The sequence below is a fragment of the Oncorhynchus kisutch genome, linkage group LG10 (assembly GCF_002021735.2).
Source record: "Oncorhynchus kisutch isolate 150728-3 linkage group LG10, Okis_V2, whole genome shotgun sequence".
NCBI classification, from domain to species: domain Eukaryota; kingdom Metazoa; phylum Chordata; class Actinopteri; order Salmoniformes; family Salmonidae; genus Oncorhynchus; species Oncorhynchus kisutch.
Genome location: NC_034183.2, coordinates 11,475,976 through 11,489,919, shown reverse-complemented (window position 1 = coordinate 11,489,919; position 13,944 = coordinate 11,475,976). Strand labels below are relative to the sequence as shown.

The 13,944-nt window shown below is 44.0% G+C and overlaps 1 protein-coding gene across 2 annotated transcripts in view; it reads right to left on the bottom strand.

The window, feature by feature from the left end:
- Positions 1-154: 154 nt before the first annotated feature.
- LOC109898452 (ATP-binding cassette sub-family C member 8) overlaps positions 155-13,944 on the bottom strand; it is a 138,915-nt gene continuing 125,125 nt past the window's right edge. For both annotated transcript variants that reach the window (XM_031833100.1, XM_031833101.1), the window contains exons 37-39: positions 8,367-8,500; positions 1,571-1,633; positions 155-765 (exon numbers count right to left, since the gene is read on the bottom strand). In XM_031833100.1, the coding sequence (XP_031688960.1) occupies positions 628-765; positions 1,571-1,633; positions 8,367-8,500 (335 nt within the window). In that variant the 3' untranslated portion in view covers positions 155-627. The remainder of the gene's footprint in view (positions 766-1,570; positions 1,634-8,366; positions 8,501-13,944) is intronic.

Below are 13,944 nucleotides of genomic sequence, written 5' to 3'. Positions count from 1 at the left end.
ATAATTTGCAAATAAATTCATTAAAAATCCTACAATGTGATTTCTGGATTTTTTTTCTTCTCATTTTGTCTGTCATAGTTGAAGTGTACCTATGATAAATGACAGGCCTCTCACCTTTTTAAGTGGGAGAACTTGCACAATTGGTGGCTGACTAATTGCCCCACTGTATAGGTATATATATATATATATCTGCCTACACAGTCAAATGTAAGAAATGTACAAATTATAAATGTGTGACATAAATATAAAAAAGTCAATACAGTAATAAGATCTGTATGTAAAACATTTACATTTGGCAGATGCTCTTATCCAGAGCGACTTACAGTAAGTGCATTCATCTTAAGATATCTAGGTGAGACCACCACATATCACAGTCAAATATACAGGATACCAACATTACATTCCAACATTACAATGAATATATAGCATTTAGAAAAAACACATATTCTTACACATCTAAAATCTATGAATAAAAAATCTAAGATGGTAATATTTTACATACACATGAATATACACATACGCAAACATTTCTGATGAAAAAGCACAAACGTTAAAAATTGGTGGATATAGCGTTTTGGAAATAAGCTCTTCAAATGCACTTTGAATTTCCTCCCTCTTCCTCATCGGTCACTTGTCCGCCTTGACGAATGCTGCAAAGACGCTGTCCTCTTTCTCCAGCAGTGCCTGGGGTCTGTCGTATTCTAGAATGATCCCTCTCTTCATCACTATCACCAGGTCTGCATTCAGGATGGTGTGGACACGATGCTAAGTACAGAGAGAAAGAAACATTAGGTTAGAGAGAAACATTTTTAACAACTTCAGTCTTTTGACATTCGGGGTTACATAGATTACAAATATACTGTACATCCTATGCACAGGACGACCACCATAGACCTACTACAGATACATTTCAGTGATCTTTCAGGGATCTACCCTACTTAGCTACCTTCCTTGTATTAAATGTAACCTTAATTTAACTGGGCAAGTAAATTAAGAACAAATTCTTATTTACAATGACGGCCAACACCGGCCAAACCCGGACGACGCTGGGCCAATTGTGTGCCCCCCTATGGGACTCCCAATCACGGCCGGTTGTGATACAGCCTGGAATCAAACCAGGGTGTCTATAGTGACACATCAAGCACTGAGATGCAGTGCCTTAGACCGCTGCGCCACTCGGGAGCCCCAATGAGTAAGCTGAGTAAGCTGTCTCCTATGGTCCTCCTATGGTCCTCTCTCCATCTCACTTCCCCATGGGAAACCACCATGTTATTCTAATTTCCAAGTGCATAAAAAGCATGTTTGCTCCCACAGAATGTAGTCCAATAGAAAATCCCAAACCAGCAGGTGGCCCTCCAGGACTATAGTTGGGCCCTCCTGCGCTACCAGTTCAGATTCTATTTCTATGATACAACCTTGCCACCATTTGCATTAAGGTCATAGCAGAAGAGCTACTGACGCTCAATATATCATAAGTCTCCAGGAGTCACCTGAAATCAGTACATGTCAGGATGTATAGGCTTTCATATCGGTGAGACAGGACTGGGGACCTTCCAACAGAGATACTTACTGCTATGGTAACCACTGTTCTGTCAGCGAAGGCAGTCATCACCACCTTCTGCAGGATGCTCTCCTGTAGGCACAATACAGTCACAAGACAAAGGCAGAAGATGAGGATGAACCTATAGTAACATGATGTTTTTATACAGTGGCTTGCGAAAGTATTCACCCCCCATGGCACTTTTCCTATTTTGTTGCTTTATAACCTGGAATTAAAATACATTTTGGGGCGGTTTGAATCATTTGATTTACACAACATGCCTACCACTTTGAAGATGCAAAATATTTTTTATTGTGAAACAAACAAGAAATAAGACAAAAAAATTGAACCTGAGCATGCATAACTATTCACCCCCCCAAAGTCAATACTTTGTAGGCCCACCTTTTGCAGCAATTACAGCTGTAAGTCTCTGGGATTTTTGCCCATTCCTCAAGTCAAAACTGCTCCAACTCCTTCAAGTTGGATGGGTTCCACTGGTGTAAAGCAATCTTTAAATCATACCACAGATTCTCAATTGGTTTGAGGTCTGGGCTTTGACTAGGCTATTCCAAGACATGTAAATGTTCCCCTTAAACTACTTGAGTGTTTCTTTAGCAGTACACTTAGGGTCATTGTCCTGCTGGAAGGTGAAACTCCGTCCCAGTCTCAAATCTCTGGAAGACTGAAACAGGTTTCCCTCAAGAATTTCCCTGTATTTAGCACCATCCATCATACCTTCAATTCTGACCAGTTTCCCAGTCCCTGCCGATGACAAACATCCCCACAGCATGATGCTGCCTTCACCATGCTTCATTGTGGGGATGGATTCTCGGGGTGATGAGAGGTGTTGGGTTTGCGCCAGACCATAATGTTTTCCTTGATGGCCAAAAAGCTACATTTTTGTCTCATCTGATCAGAATACCTTCTTCCATATGTTTGGGGAGTCTCCCACATGCCTTTTGGCGAACACCAAACGTGTTTGCTTATTTCTTTCTTCACGCAATGGCTTTTTTCTGGCCACTCTATCACTCTACCACTCTAAGATACTCCAATCTCCGCTGTGGAGCTTTGCAGCTCCTTCAGGGTTATCTTTGGTCTCTTTGTTGCCTCTCTGATTAATGCCCTCCTTGCCTGGTCTGTGAGTTTTGGTGGGTGGCCATCTCTTGGCGGGTTTGTTTTGGTGTCATATTCTTTCCATTTAAAAAAAAATGGATTTAATGGTGCTCCGTGGGATGTTCAAAGTTTCAGATATTTTTTTATAACCCAACCTTGATCTGTACTTCTCCACAACTTTGTCCCTGACCTGTTGGGAGAGCTCCTTGGCCTTCATGGTGCCGCTTGCTTGGTGGTGCCCCTTTCTTAGTGGTGTTGCAGACTCTGGGGCCTTTCAGAACAGGTGTATGTATACTGAGATCATGTGACAGATCATGTGACACTTAGATTGCACACAGGTGGACTTTAACTAATTATGTGACTTCTGAAGATCATTGGTTGCACCAGATCTTATTTAGGGGATTCATAGCAAAGGGGGTGAATACATATGCACACACCACTTTTCAGTTGTATTTTTTTTAAACATTTTTGGAAACAAGTTATTTTTTTAAATTTCACTTCACCAATTTGGACTATTTTGTCTGTGTCTATTAATTGCAATCCAAATAAATATTATAGGTTGTAATGCAACAAAATAGGAAAAATGGCAAGGGGGATGAATACCTTTTTCAAGGTACTGTATCCTTGAGTACACTGCACTTAAAAATAGTCAAATAGTTTGTGCCTTCACTATGGGGGGAATCTTGACCCAAATTAGGCACGTGTGAATGAAACGTAATTCACTTTTTATGCACTTTTCTCTTTAAATGTATTCTGACCTTGAACTTTAGCATTTGAATAGCATGCTATTTACCCGCTATTCATTAGGGGTGGAGATCAAAGAAATAGAGGTGTGTCTACAGACAAGCCGTATTCTGATCTTGACTTAATTCCCTCATAATTCACCTTCACGCACGATGAAACAATGAATAAGATCGAGCAACCTGTCGGTTCCAAGTGGAACAGCATCTACTTTCTTTGTTCCGATATAAATAACACCATTCTCCATGCACTGTAATTTACAACTTCATAAGAGCTATTGATAAGAGCTAGGTAAATGAGTTATCCGTTTGGATAAGGGGATTGGAAAAATAAATGACAATTGTCTTTGATCTACATTATTTTACCTTATAATTGCTGGAGACAAATGTGAAACCAGTCATATGGCAGCACACTGAAGCATATAAGCATATCAACATTTCCACAGTGACGTTTATGAAATGCTGGTCTTATAACTTGCAGAGATTAAATGTGGAGACCCAAGCTATTGGCTTCTGTAGCCTTGCACAAATGACAGTATAGTGCCAAACCTACCGAGTTGATTTACGATTCATAGAATGTTTTAATTATATGCCGAGACTTTTCACAAAATATATTTTTATGTGCAATTTGTATCTTGTTAAATATTAGCAACTATCAGTAGTCACCCTCAGTTATACCCACAAACATTTATAACTGTCACGTTAGCTTTCATTCCATTCCATTGTTAGTTTACCTTTCTTGCCTCCTCAGGAACCATGCTAGCCATGCTAGCCATCCTCAGGAACCATGCTAGCCATGCTAGCCATCCTCAGGAACCATGCTAGCCATCCGTGACGGAGGATGGCTAGCATGGTTCCTGGTTCCTGAGGATGGCTAGCATGGTTCCTGAGGATGGCTAGCATGGTTCCTGAGGATGGCTAGCATGGTTCCTGAGGATGGCTAGCATGGTTCCTGAGGATGGCTAGCATGGTTCCTGAGGATGGCTAGCATGGTTCCTGAGGATGGCTAGCATGGTTCCTGAGGATGGCTAGCATGGTTCCTGAGGATGGCTAGCATGGTTGCTGAGGATGGCTAGCATGGTTGCTGAGGATGGCTAGCAAGGTTGCTGAGGATGGCTAGCATGGTTGCTGAGGATGGCTAGCATGGTTGCTGAGGATGGCTAGCATGGTTGCTGAGGATGGCTAGCATGGTTGCTGAGGATGGCTAGCATGGTTGCTGAGGATGGCTAGCATGGTTGCTGAGGATGGCTAGCATGGTTGCTGAGGATGGCTAGCATGGTTCCTGAGGATGGCTAGCATGGTTCCTGAGGATGGCTAGCATGGCTAGCATGGTTCCTGAGGATGGCTAGCAATAGTGGATCATATTAGGCTAACGTATTACAAGTTGTGCAATAATTTGGGACATGTAGCCTATTGGAATCATTATGGAACGCAGACTACACGTGCATGGCTCACAATGACTGGACCGGTGTCATCACAGTTCCTTGATTAGAGGATTATTAGGCTAGATTTATAGGGCTACTACATAGACTTCTGTTCAACCCCTATTGTAAAATGTTGTAAAATGTTCTCACCTCCCAATATTTCATGGGGCGGAAGGGTAGCCTAGTGGTTAGAGCGTTGGTCAAATGTCTTTCTGCCCCTGAACAGGCAGATTTAGTACTGTAGATATGTGGTAGTGGTGGAGTAGGGGCCTGAGGGCACACAGTGTGTTGTAGATATGTGGTAGTGGTGGAGTAGGGGCCTGAGGGCACACAGTGTGTTGTAGATATGTGGTAGTGGTGGAGTATGGGCCTGAGGGCACACAGTGTGTTGTAGATATGTGGTAGTGGTGGAGTAGGGGCCTGAGGGCACACAGTGTGTTGTAGATATGTGGTAATGGTGGAGTATGGGCCTGAGGGCACACAGTGTGTTGTAGATATGTGGTAATGGTGGAGTAGGGGCCTGAGGGCACACAGTGTGTTGTAGATATGTGGTAGTGGTGGAGTAGGGGCCTGAGGCACACAGTGTGTTGTAGATATGTGGTAGTGGTGGAGTAGGGGCCTGAGGGCACACAGTGTGTTGTAGATATGTGGTAGTGGTGGAGTAGGGGTCTGAGGGCACACAGTGTGTTGTAGATATGTGGTAGTGGTGGAGTAGGGGCCTGAGGGCACACAGTGTGTTGTAGATATGTGGTAATGGTGGAGTATGGGCCTGAGGGCACACAGTGTGTTGTAGATATGTGGTAGTGGTAGAGTAGGGGCCTGAGGGCACACAGTGTGTTGTAGATATGTGGTAGTGGTGGAGTAGGGGCCTGAGGGCACACAGTGTGTTGTAGATGTGGTAGTGGTGGAGTAGGGGCCTGAGGGCACACAGTGTGTTGTAGATATGTGGTAGTGGTGGAGTAGGGGCCTGAGGGCACACAGTGTGTTGTAGATATGTGGTAGTGGTGGAGTAGGGGCCTGAGGGCACACAGTGTGTTGTAGATATGTGGTAGTGGTGGAGTAGGGGCCTGAGGGCACACAGTGTGTTGTAGATATGTGGTAGTGGTGGAGTAGGGGCCTGAGGGCACACAGTGTGTTGTAGATATGTGGTAGTGGTGGAGTAGGGGCCTGAGGGCACACAGTGTGTTGTAGATATGTGGTAATGGTGGAGTATGGGCCTGAGGGCACACAGTGTGTTGTAGATATGTGGTAATGGTGGAGTAGGGGCCTGAGGGCACACAGTGTGTTGTAGATATGTGGTAGTGGTGGAGTAGGGGCCTGAGGCACACAGTGTGTTGTAGATATGTGGTAGTGGTGGAGTAGGGGCCTGAGGGCACACAGTGTGTTGTAGATATGTGGTAGTGGTGGAGTAGGGGTCTGAGGGCACACAGTGTGTTGTAGATATGTGGTAGTGGTGGAGTAGGGGCCTGAGGGCACACAGTGTGTTGTAGATATGTGGTAATGGTGGAGTATGGGCCTGAGGGCACACAGTGTGTTGTAGATATGTGGTAGTGGTGGAGTAGGGGCCTGAGGGCACACAGTGTGTTGTAGATATGTGGTAGTGGTGGAGTAGGGGCCTGAGGGCACACAGTGTGTTGTAGATATGTGGTAGTGGTGGAGTAGGGGCCTGAGGGCACACAGTGTGTTGTAGATGTGGTAGTGGTGGAGTAGGGGCCTGAGGGCACACAGTGTGTTGTAGATATGTGGTAGTGGTGGAGTAGGGGCCTGAGGGCACACAGTGTGTTGTAGATATGTGGTAGTGGTGGAGTAGGGGCCTGAGGGCACACAGTGTGTTGTAGATATGTGGTAGTGGTGGAGTAGGGGCCTGAGGGCACACAGTGTGTTGTAGATATGTGGTAGTGGTGGAGTAGGGGCCTGAGGGCACACAGTGTGTTGTAGATATGTGGTAGTGGTGGAGTAGGGGCCTGAGGGCACACAGTGTGTTGTAGATATGTGGTAGTGGTGGAGTAGGGGCCTGAGGGCACACAGTGTGTTGTAGATATGTGGTAGTGGTGGAGTAGGGGCCTGAGGGCACACAGTGTGTTGTAGATATGTGGTAGTGGTGGAGTAGGGGCCTGAGGGCACACAGTGTGTTGTAGATATGTGGTAGTGGTGGAGTAGGGGCCTGAGGGCACACAGTGTGTTGTAGATATGTGGTAGTGGTGGAGTAGGGGCCTGAGGGCACACAGTGTGTTGTAGATATGTGGTAGTGGTGGAGTAGGGGCCTGAGGGCACACAGTGTGTTGTAGATATGTGGTAGTGGTGGAGTAGGGGCCTGAGGGCACACAGTGTGTTGTAGATATGTGGTAGTGGTGGAGTAGGGGCCTGAGGGCACACAGTGTGTTGTAGATATGTGGTAGTGGTGGAGTAGGGGCCTGAGGGCACACAGTGTGTTGTAGATATGTGGTAGTGGTGGAGTAGGGGCCTGAGGGCACACAGTGTGTTGTAGATATGTGGTAGTGGTGGAGTAGGGGCCTGAGGGCACACAGTGTGTTGTAGATATGTGGTAGTGGTGGAGTAGGGGCCTGAGGGCACACAGTGTGTTGTAGATATGTGGTAGTGGTGGAGTAGGGGCCTGAGGGCACACAGTGTGTTGTAGATATGTGGTAGTGGTGGAGTAGGGGCCTGAGGGCACACAGTGTGTTGTAGATATATGGTAGTGGTGGAGTAGGGGCCTGAGGGCACACAGTTGTGAAATCTGTGAATGTATTGTAATATTTTTTAAATGGTATAAACTGCCTTCATTTTGCTGGACACCAGGAAGAGCAGTTTCTGCCTTGGCAGCAGCTAATGGGGATCCATAATAAATAGAAATGTTGGAAGTCTGAATCGTGGCCATTTGATTGAAACACGTTTTATATTGCCATATGTGTGTTTTAAACGCAATAATACCAAAGAATCACAAGATAATTGGAATATTCAAAGATCGAAACTCACTACCAATGCAAGGATTCTCTAGTTACCAGAATTTCCCCACACCTCAACCTTTATGACTCCTGAATTCTGTCCAATCACTCTGCAGACCTGTAGTAAGCTGTTTAAGATATGCTCCATTTACTCAGAGTTACTCCTGTGTTTACTGGGAGGCAGTGCAGTCCCTTGTTGTGACAGGTCCTTAAAGTGTGACTGTGTGTGTGTCTGTATATGTGTGCATGTGCATGTGTGTATGTGTGCACGTGCACGTGCATGTGTGTCTGAGTGTGTATGTGTGCACGTGCATGTGTGTGTGCAGGGGTGAAATTAACCTATTTAGCAAGCACCCATTAATTCACTCCCGCTCCCACTGTTGCCCTAGGCCTCTTCTCCTCCTTCCCCCTTTCAATATACTTCTATTGTCCCCATCTATAGAATAATGATGTTATCCTCTTAAATCCTACACCTCCCCCTCTCCTCCTTTTAGCCATCATCCTACACCTCCCCCTCTCCTCCTTTTAGCCATCATCCTACACCTCCCCCTCTCCTCCTTTTAACCATCATCCTACACCTTCTCCACACACACTTCTGCCTCACCGTGGCCATGTCTATAGAGGCTGTGGCTTCATCCATGATGAGGATGCTAGACTTCCTGGCGAAGGCTCTGGCCAGGCAGAAGAGCTGTCTCTGTCCCTGGCTGAAGTTCTCCCCTCCCTCCGTCACCATGGCGTCTGAAACACAACAAACACAACACAACAAATATTATAAAACACATTGTTTTATAATACCTTAGCCTGAGATTTCTATTACAATGACGTTACATCACATAAATGTTGTTAAACTTGTGCTTGACCCCATGAATATGGATTTGTCAACTCAGTCAAGTGAATTGACCTCCTTTTAACTGGCTGATCATTGATCAACATCTAATCCAACATTTAGCTGGAATGAATACCAGCAGAAACTGTAGGCCTGAGTAATACATCTCTCTGTCACTGTCCAGTGTGTATAGCCACCACTCAAAAGCACACGCATACACTTTTTCTCAGTCATAACTGGAGTACATCGTGTGAGAATTTCCTGCAGCCATTATTCCGCTAGAACACACACAGACAGAGAGGGAGAGAGAGAAAATCATACAGCCACGATACAGAGTCTACTCTCAAGGCTAGAGCTAACTGTCCTAACAGTCTACTCTAAAGGCTAGAGCTAACTGTCCTAACACAGAGTCTACTCAAGGCTAGAGCTAACTGTCCTAACACAGAGTCTACTCTCAAGGCTAGAGATAGTAGACTGTGATGTCAGGATGGCTACAAAGCCTAGAGCTAAATGCCACATGTTCCAACTGATCAGGCAATGTATGAGAGGATAAGAGATTGGCCAGGTCACCACTGCTCTCAAACCCACTCCATCTCTCAGTAAGGTTCATCTGGGGTCAAGTCAGAGCGGGTGCTGCATTCAATTGAACTTGTATAGTTGAAGTCGGAAGTTTACATACACCTTAGCCAACTACATTTAAACTCAGTTTTTCACAATTCCTGACATTTAATCCTAGTAAAAATTCCCTGCCTTAGGTCAGTTAGGATCACCACTTTATTTTAAGAATGTGAAATGTCAGAATAATAGTAGAGAGAATTACTTATTTCAGCTTTTATTACTTTCATCACATTCCCAGTGGGTCAGAAGTTAATATACACTCAATTATTATTTGGTAGCATTGCCTTTAAATTGTTTAACTTGGGTCAAATGTTTTGGATAGCCTTCCACAAGCTTCCCACAATAATTTGGGTAAATTTTGGCCCATTCCTCCTGACAGAGCTGAATCAGGTTTGAAGGCCTCCTTGCTCACACACACTTTTTCAGTTCTGCCCACAAATGTTCTATAGGAATCAGGTCAGTGCTTTGTTGTCCATACTAAGCCATTTTACCACAACTTGGGATATATGCTTTGGTTCATTGTCCATTTGGAAGACCCATTTGCGACAAAGCTTTAACTTCCTGACTGATGTCTTGAGAAGTTGCTTCAATATAGCCACATAATTTTCCTTTCTCATGAAGCCATCTATTTTGTGAAGTGCACCAGTCCCTCCTGCAGCAAAGCACCCCCAGAACATGATGCTGCCACCCCCGTGCTTCACGGTTGGGATGGTGTTCTTCGCCTTGCAAGCATCCCTTTTTCCTCCAAACATAACAATGATCATTATGGCCAAACAGTTCTATTTTTGTTTCATCAGACCAGAGAACATTTCTCCAAAAAGTACAATCTCTGTCCCCATGTGCAGTTGCAAACCGTAGTCTGGCTTTTTATGGCGGTTTTGGAGCAGTGGCTTCTTCCTTGCTGAGCAGCCTTTCAGGTTTTGTCGATATAGGACTCGTTTTACTGTGGATATAGATACTTTTGTACCTGATTCCTCATCTTCACAAGATCCGTTGCTGTTGTTCTGGGATTGATTTGCACTTTTTACACCAAAGTATGTTCATCTCTAGGAGACAGAACGTGTCTCCTTCCTGAGCGGTATGATGCCTGCGTGGTCCCATGGTGTTTATACTTGCGTACTATTGTTTGTACAGATGAACATGGTACCTTCAGGCATTTGGAAATTGCTCCCAAGGATGAACCAGACTTGTGGAGGTCTACAATTTTTTTTCTGGGGTCTTGGCTGATTTCTTTTGATTTTCCCATGATGTCAAGCAACGCGGCACTGAGGTTGAAGGTAGGCCTTGAAATATATCCACATGTACACCTCCAATTGACTCAAATGATGTCAATTAGCCTATCAGAAGCTTCTAAAGCCATGACATAATTTTCTGGAATTTTCCAAGCTGTTTAAAGGCACAGTCAACGTAGTGTATGTTAACTTCTGACCCACTGGAATTGTGATACAGTGAATTATAAGTGAAATAATCTGCCTGTAAACAATTGTTGGAAAAATGACTTGTGTCATGCACAAAGTAGATGTCCTAACCTACTTGCCAAAACTATAGTTTGTTAACAAGACATTTGTGGAGTGGTTGAAAAACGAGTTTACATGACTCCAACCTAAGTGTATGGAAACTTCCGACTTCAACTGTACCTGTGACATTAAAACTTAGAACAATGCAGTAATCAATAACAAGGTAGAACAAAAACACACAAGATATAAAAAGAAAAACATGATAAATAAGAAAACTACATACAGGGTCAGTTCATATTGACAATGTGGAGTGATAGAGGTAGATATGTATAATGTTAAGGTGACTAGGTATCAGGATATATAATAAACAGAGTAGCAGCAGTGTATATGATGATTGTATATGAGTGGCTGTGTGTCGAGTCAGTATAAATGTGGAGCCCCCCCTTGGGAACAGGGATGATGGTGGTCACCTTAAAACATGTGAGGATTACAGACTGGTGTCACTTCTGCTCCTGCTATGCCCTCTGGTGTTCATCTGGTGTCTTCCTGACCTGCAATTACTCCCCCTGTACTCTGTCTGTCCTGTCTGTCTGTCCTGGTCTGTCTGTCCTGGTCTTGTCTGGTCTGGTCTGGTCTTGTCTTGTCTTGTCTTGTCGGAGACAGGTGTGCTGGAGTCAGAGCAGATCCCTACCAGCTGCAACTCGTTCCATAATCAAGACCTCTACAAATACTGTCCTGCCAATTCCCCTCTGCCAGATCATAATCTCTGCTCAGTCAGTATATGATTCTAGCCATTTATGATTATTCAAGATCCTGTTACTCTGCCTGTTTCCCTGCCTGACACTGTTTATCCTCTCATTGCAGTTTACACTGTCTTTATGACCTCATCTGTTTTTTCTGCAACTCATCCGAGCTCCCCCAGATCTGCACAACATATCTCTCTGTGTAACAATAAATACTTTGGTTCATTCATCCCTGTTTCCTCATCTGTCTGCTCTTGGGTTCCCCTGTGTTGCTCTGCCTAACAACTGGTCCAAGAAGAGACTGAAAATGACTTTGAATATAGCTGCCAGCTGTTCTGCGCATGCTCTGAGAACGGCCCTGGAATACGGAGTCCCGCAGCCATGCAGGTATTGCCCTGATTAAAGACTTTACTCACGTCCCCTCGGATCTCACACCCGGCACGATATTGGTCAAAGCATGCATAAAATGCATTGTGTTCATCTGGTAGAGAGGCATCGTTGGGCAGATCTTTTTCATCTGTAATGGACTGTAGCCCCAGCCTCGTGCGGCGGTCAGTGAAGCCTGCGTAATAGGATTCTACCTTCTTGTCCTTTTGACTTCTTGTACTTGCTCCTGTCCTCAGCCGTAGCCTCAGGGTTGTCTGTGATAGCCCTGTGTGCACTATCCCTGTCCTTTAGTTTAGCGCCAACCTCTGTGTTAATCCAGGGCTTTTCATTGGGAAAGAAGTGAACCTTCAATGTGTGGACAACGTGGCCGTTGCATTTCCTAATAAAGCTAATAAAGATGGAGGTGGTTAGCTGGTCAATGTTATTGGCAGAGTCCTGAAACATATTCTAATCAGCGCTAGTAAAGCAGTCCTCTAGGATAATCTCTGATTCTGGAGACCATTTCTCAATGGAGCAAGTCAAGGGTAATTCCTGTTTGAGCTTCTGCTTGTAAACAGGAAGCAGGGGTATGGAGTTATGCTCTGATTTGCTGAATGGCGGACGAGGGAGGGCCTTGTATAATTGCTTGTGGGTAGAAAAACTGTGGTCTAGGACTTTATCGCCACTAGTGGCGAGGGAGACGTGTTGATGGATATTGAGTATCGCGTGTCATTAATGATGTGGAATTAAAATGACCAGCAACCAGAACCAGCTTTTGGATGTACGTTTTCCTGCTTGTTTATTGCCTCATACAGTTCGTTAAGTACCTGCTTGTTTATAGCCTCATACAGTTCTTTAAGTACCTGCTTGTTTATTGCCTCATACAGTTTGTTAAGTACCTGCTTGTTTATTGCCTCATACAGTTTGTTAAGTACCTGCTTGTTTATAGCCTCATACAGTTTGTTAAGTACCTGCTTGTTTATAGCCTCATACAGTTCGTTAAGTACCTGCTTGTTTATAGCCTCATACAGTTCGTTAAGTACCTGCTTGTTTATTGCCTCATACAGTTCGTTAAGTACCTGCTTGTTTATTGCCTCATACAGTTTGTTAAGTACCTGCTTGTTTATAGCCTCATACAGTTCGTTAAGTACCTGCTTGTTTATTGCCTCATACGGTTCGTTAAGTACCTGCTTGTTTATTGCCTCATACGGTTCGTTAAGTACCTGCTTGTTTATTGCCTCATACGGTTCGTTAAGTACCTGCTTGTTTATTGCCTCATACGGTTCGTTAAGTACCTGCTTGTTTATAGCCTCATACAGTTTGTTAAGTACCTGCTTGTTTATAGCCTCATACAGTTTAAGTACCTGCTTGTTTATAGCCTCATACAGTTTAAGTACCTGCTTGTTTATAGCCTCATACAGTTTAAGTACCTGCTTGTTTATAGCCTCATACAGTTTGTTAAGTACCTGCTTGTTTATAGCCTCATACAGTTTAAGTACCTGCTTGTTTATAGCCTCATACAGTTTAAGTACCTGCTTGTTTATAGCCTCATACAGTTTAAGTACCTGCTTGTTTATAGCCTCATACAGTTCGTTAAGTACCTGCTTGTTTATAGCCTCATACAGTTCGTTAAGTACCTGCTTGTTTATTGCCTCATACAGTTTAAGTACCTGCTTGTTTATAGCCTCATACAGTTTAAGTACCTGCTTGTTTATAGCCTCATACAGTTCGTTAAGTACCTGCTTGTTTATAGCCTCATACAGTTCGTTAAGTACCTGCTTGTTTATAGCCTCATACAGTTCGTTAAGTACCTGCTTGTTTATTGCCTCATACAGTTTAAGTACCTGCTTGTTTATAGCCTCATACAGTTTAAGTACCTGCTTGTTTATAGCCTCATACAGTTCGTTAAGTACCTGCTTGTTTATTGCCTCATACAGTTCGTTAAGTACCTGCTTGTTTATAGCCTCATACAGTTCGTTAAGTACCTGCTTGTTTATAGCCTCATACAGTTTAAGTACCTGCTTGTTTATAGCCTCATACAGTTCGTTAAGTACCTGCTTGTTTATTGCCTCATACAGTTCGTTAAGTACCTGCTTGTTTATAGCCTCATACAGTTTAAGTACCTGCTTGTTTATAGCCTCATACAGTTCGTTAAGTACCTGCTTGTTTATA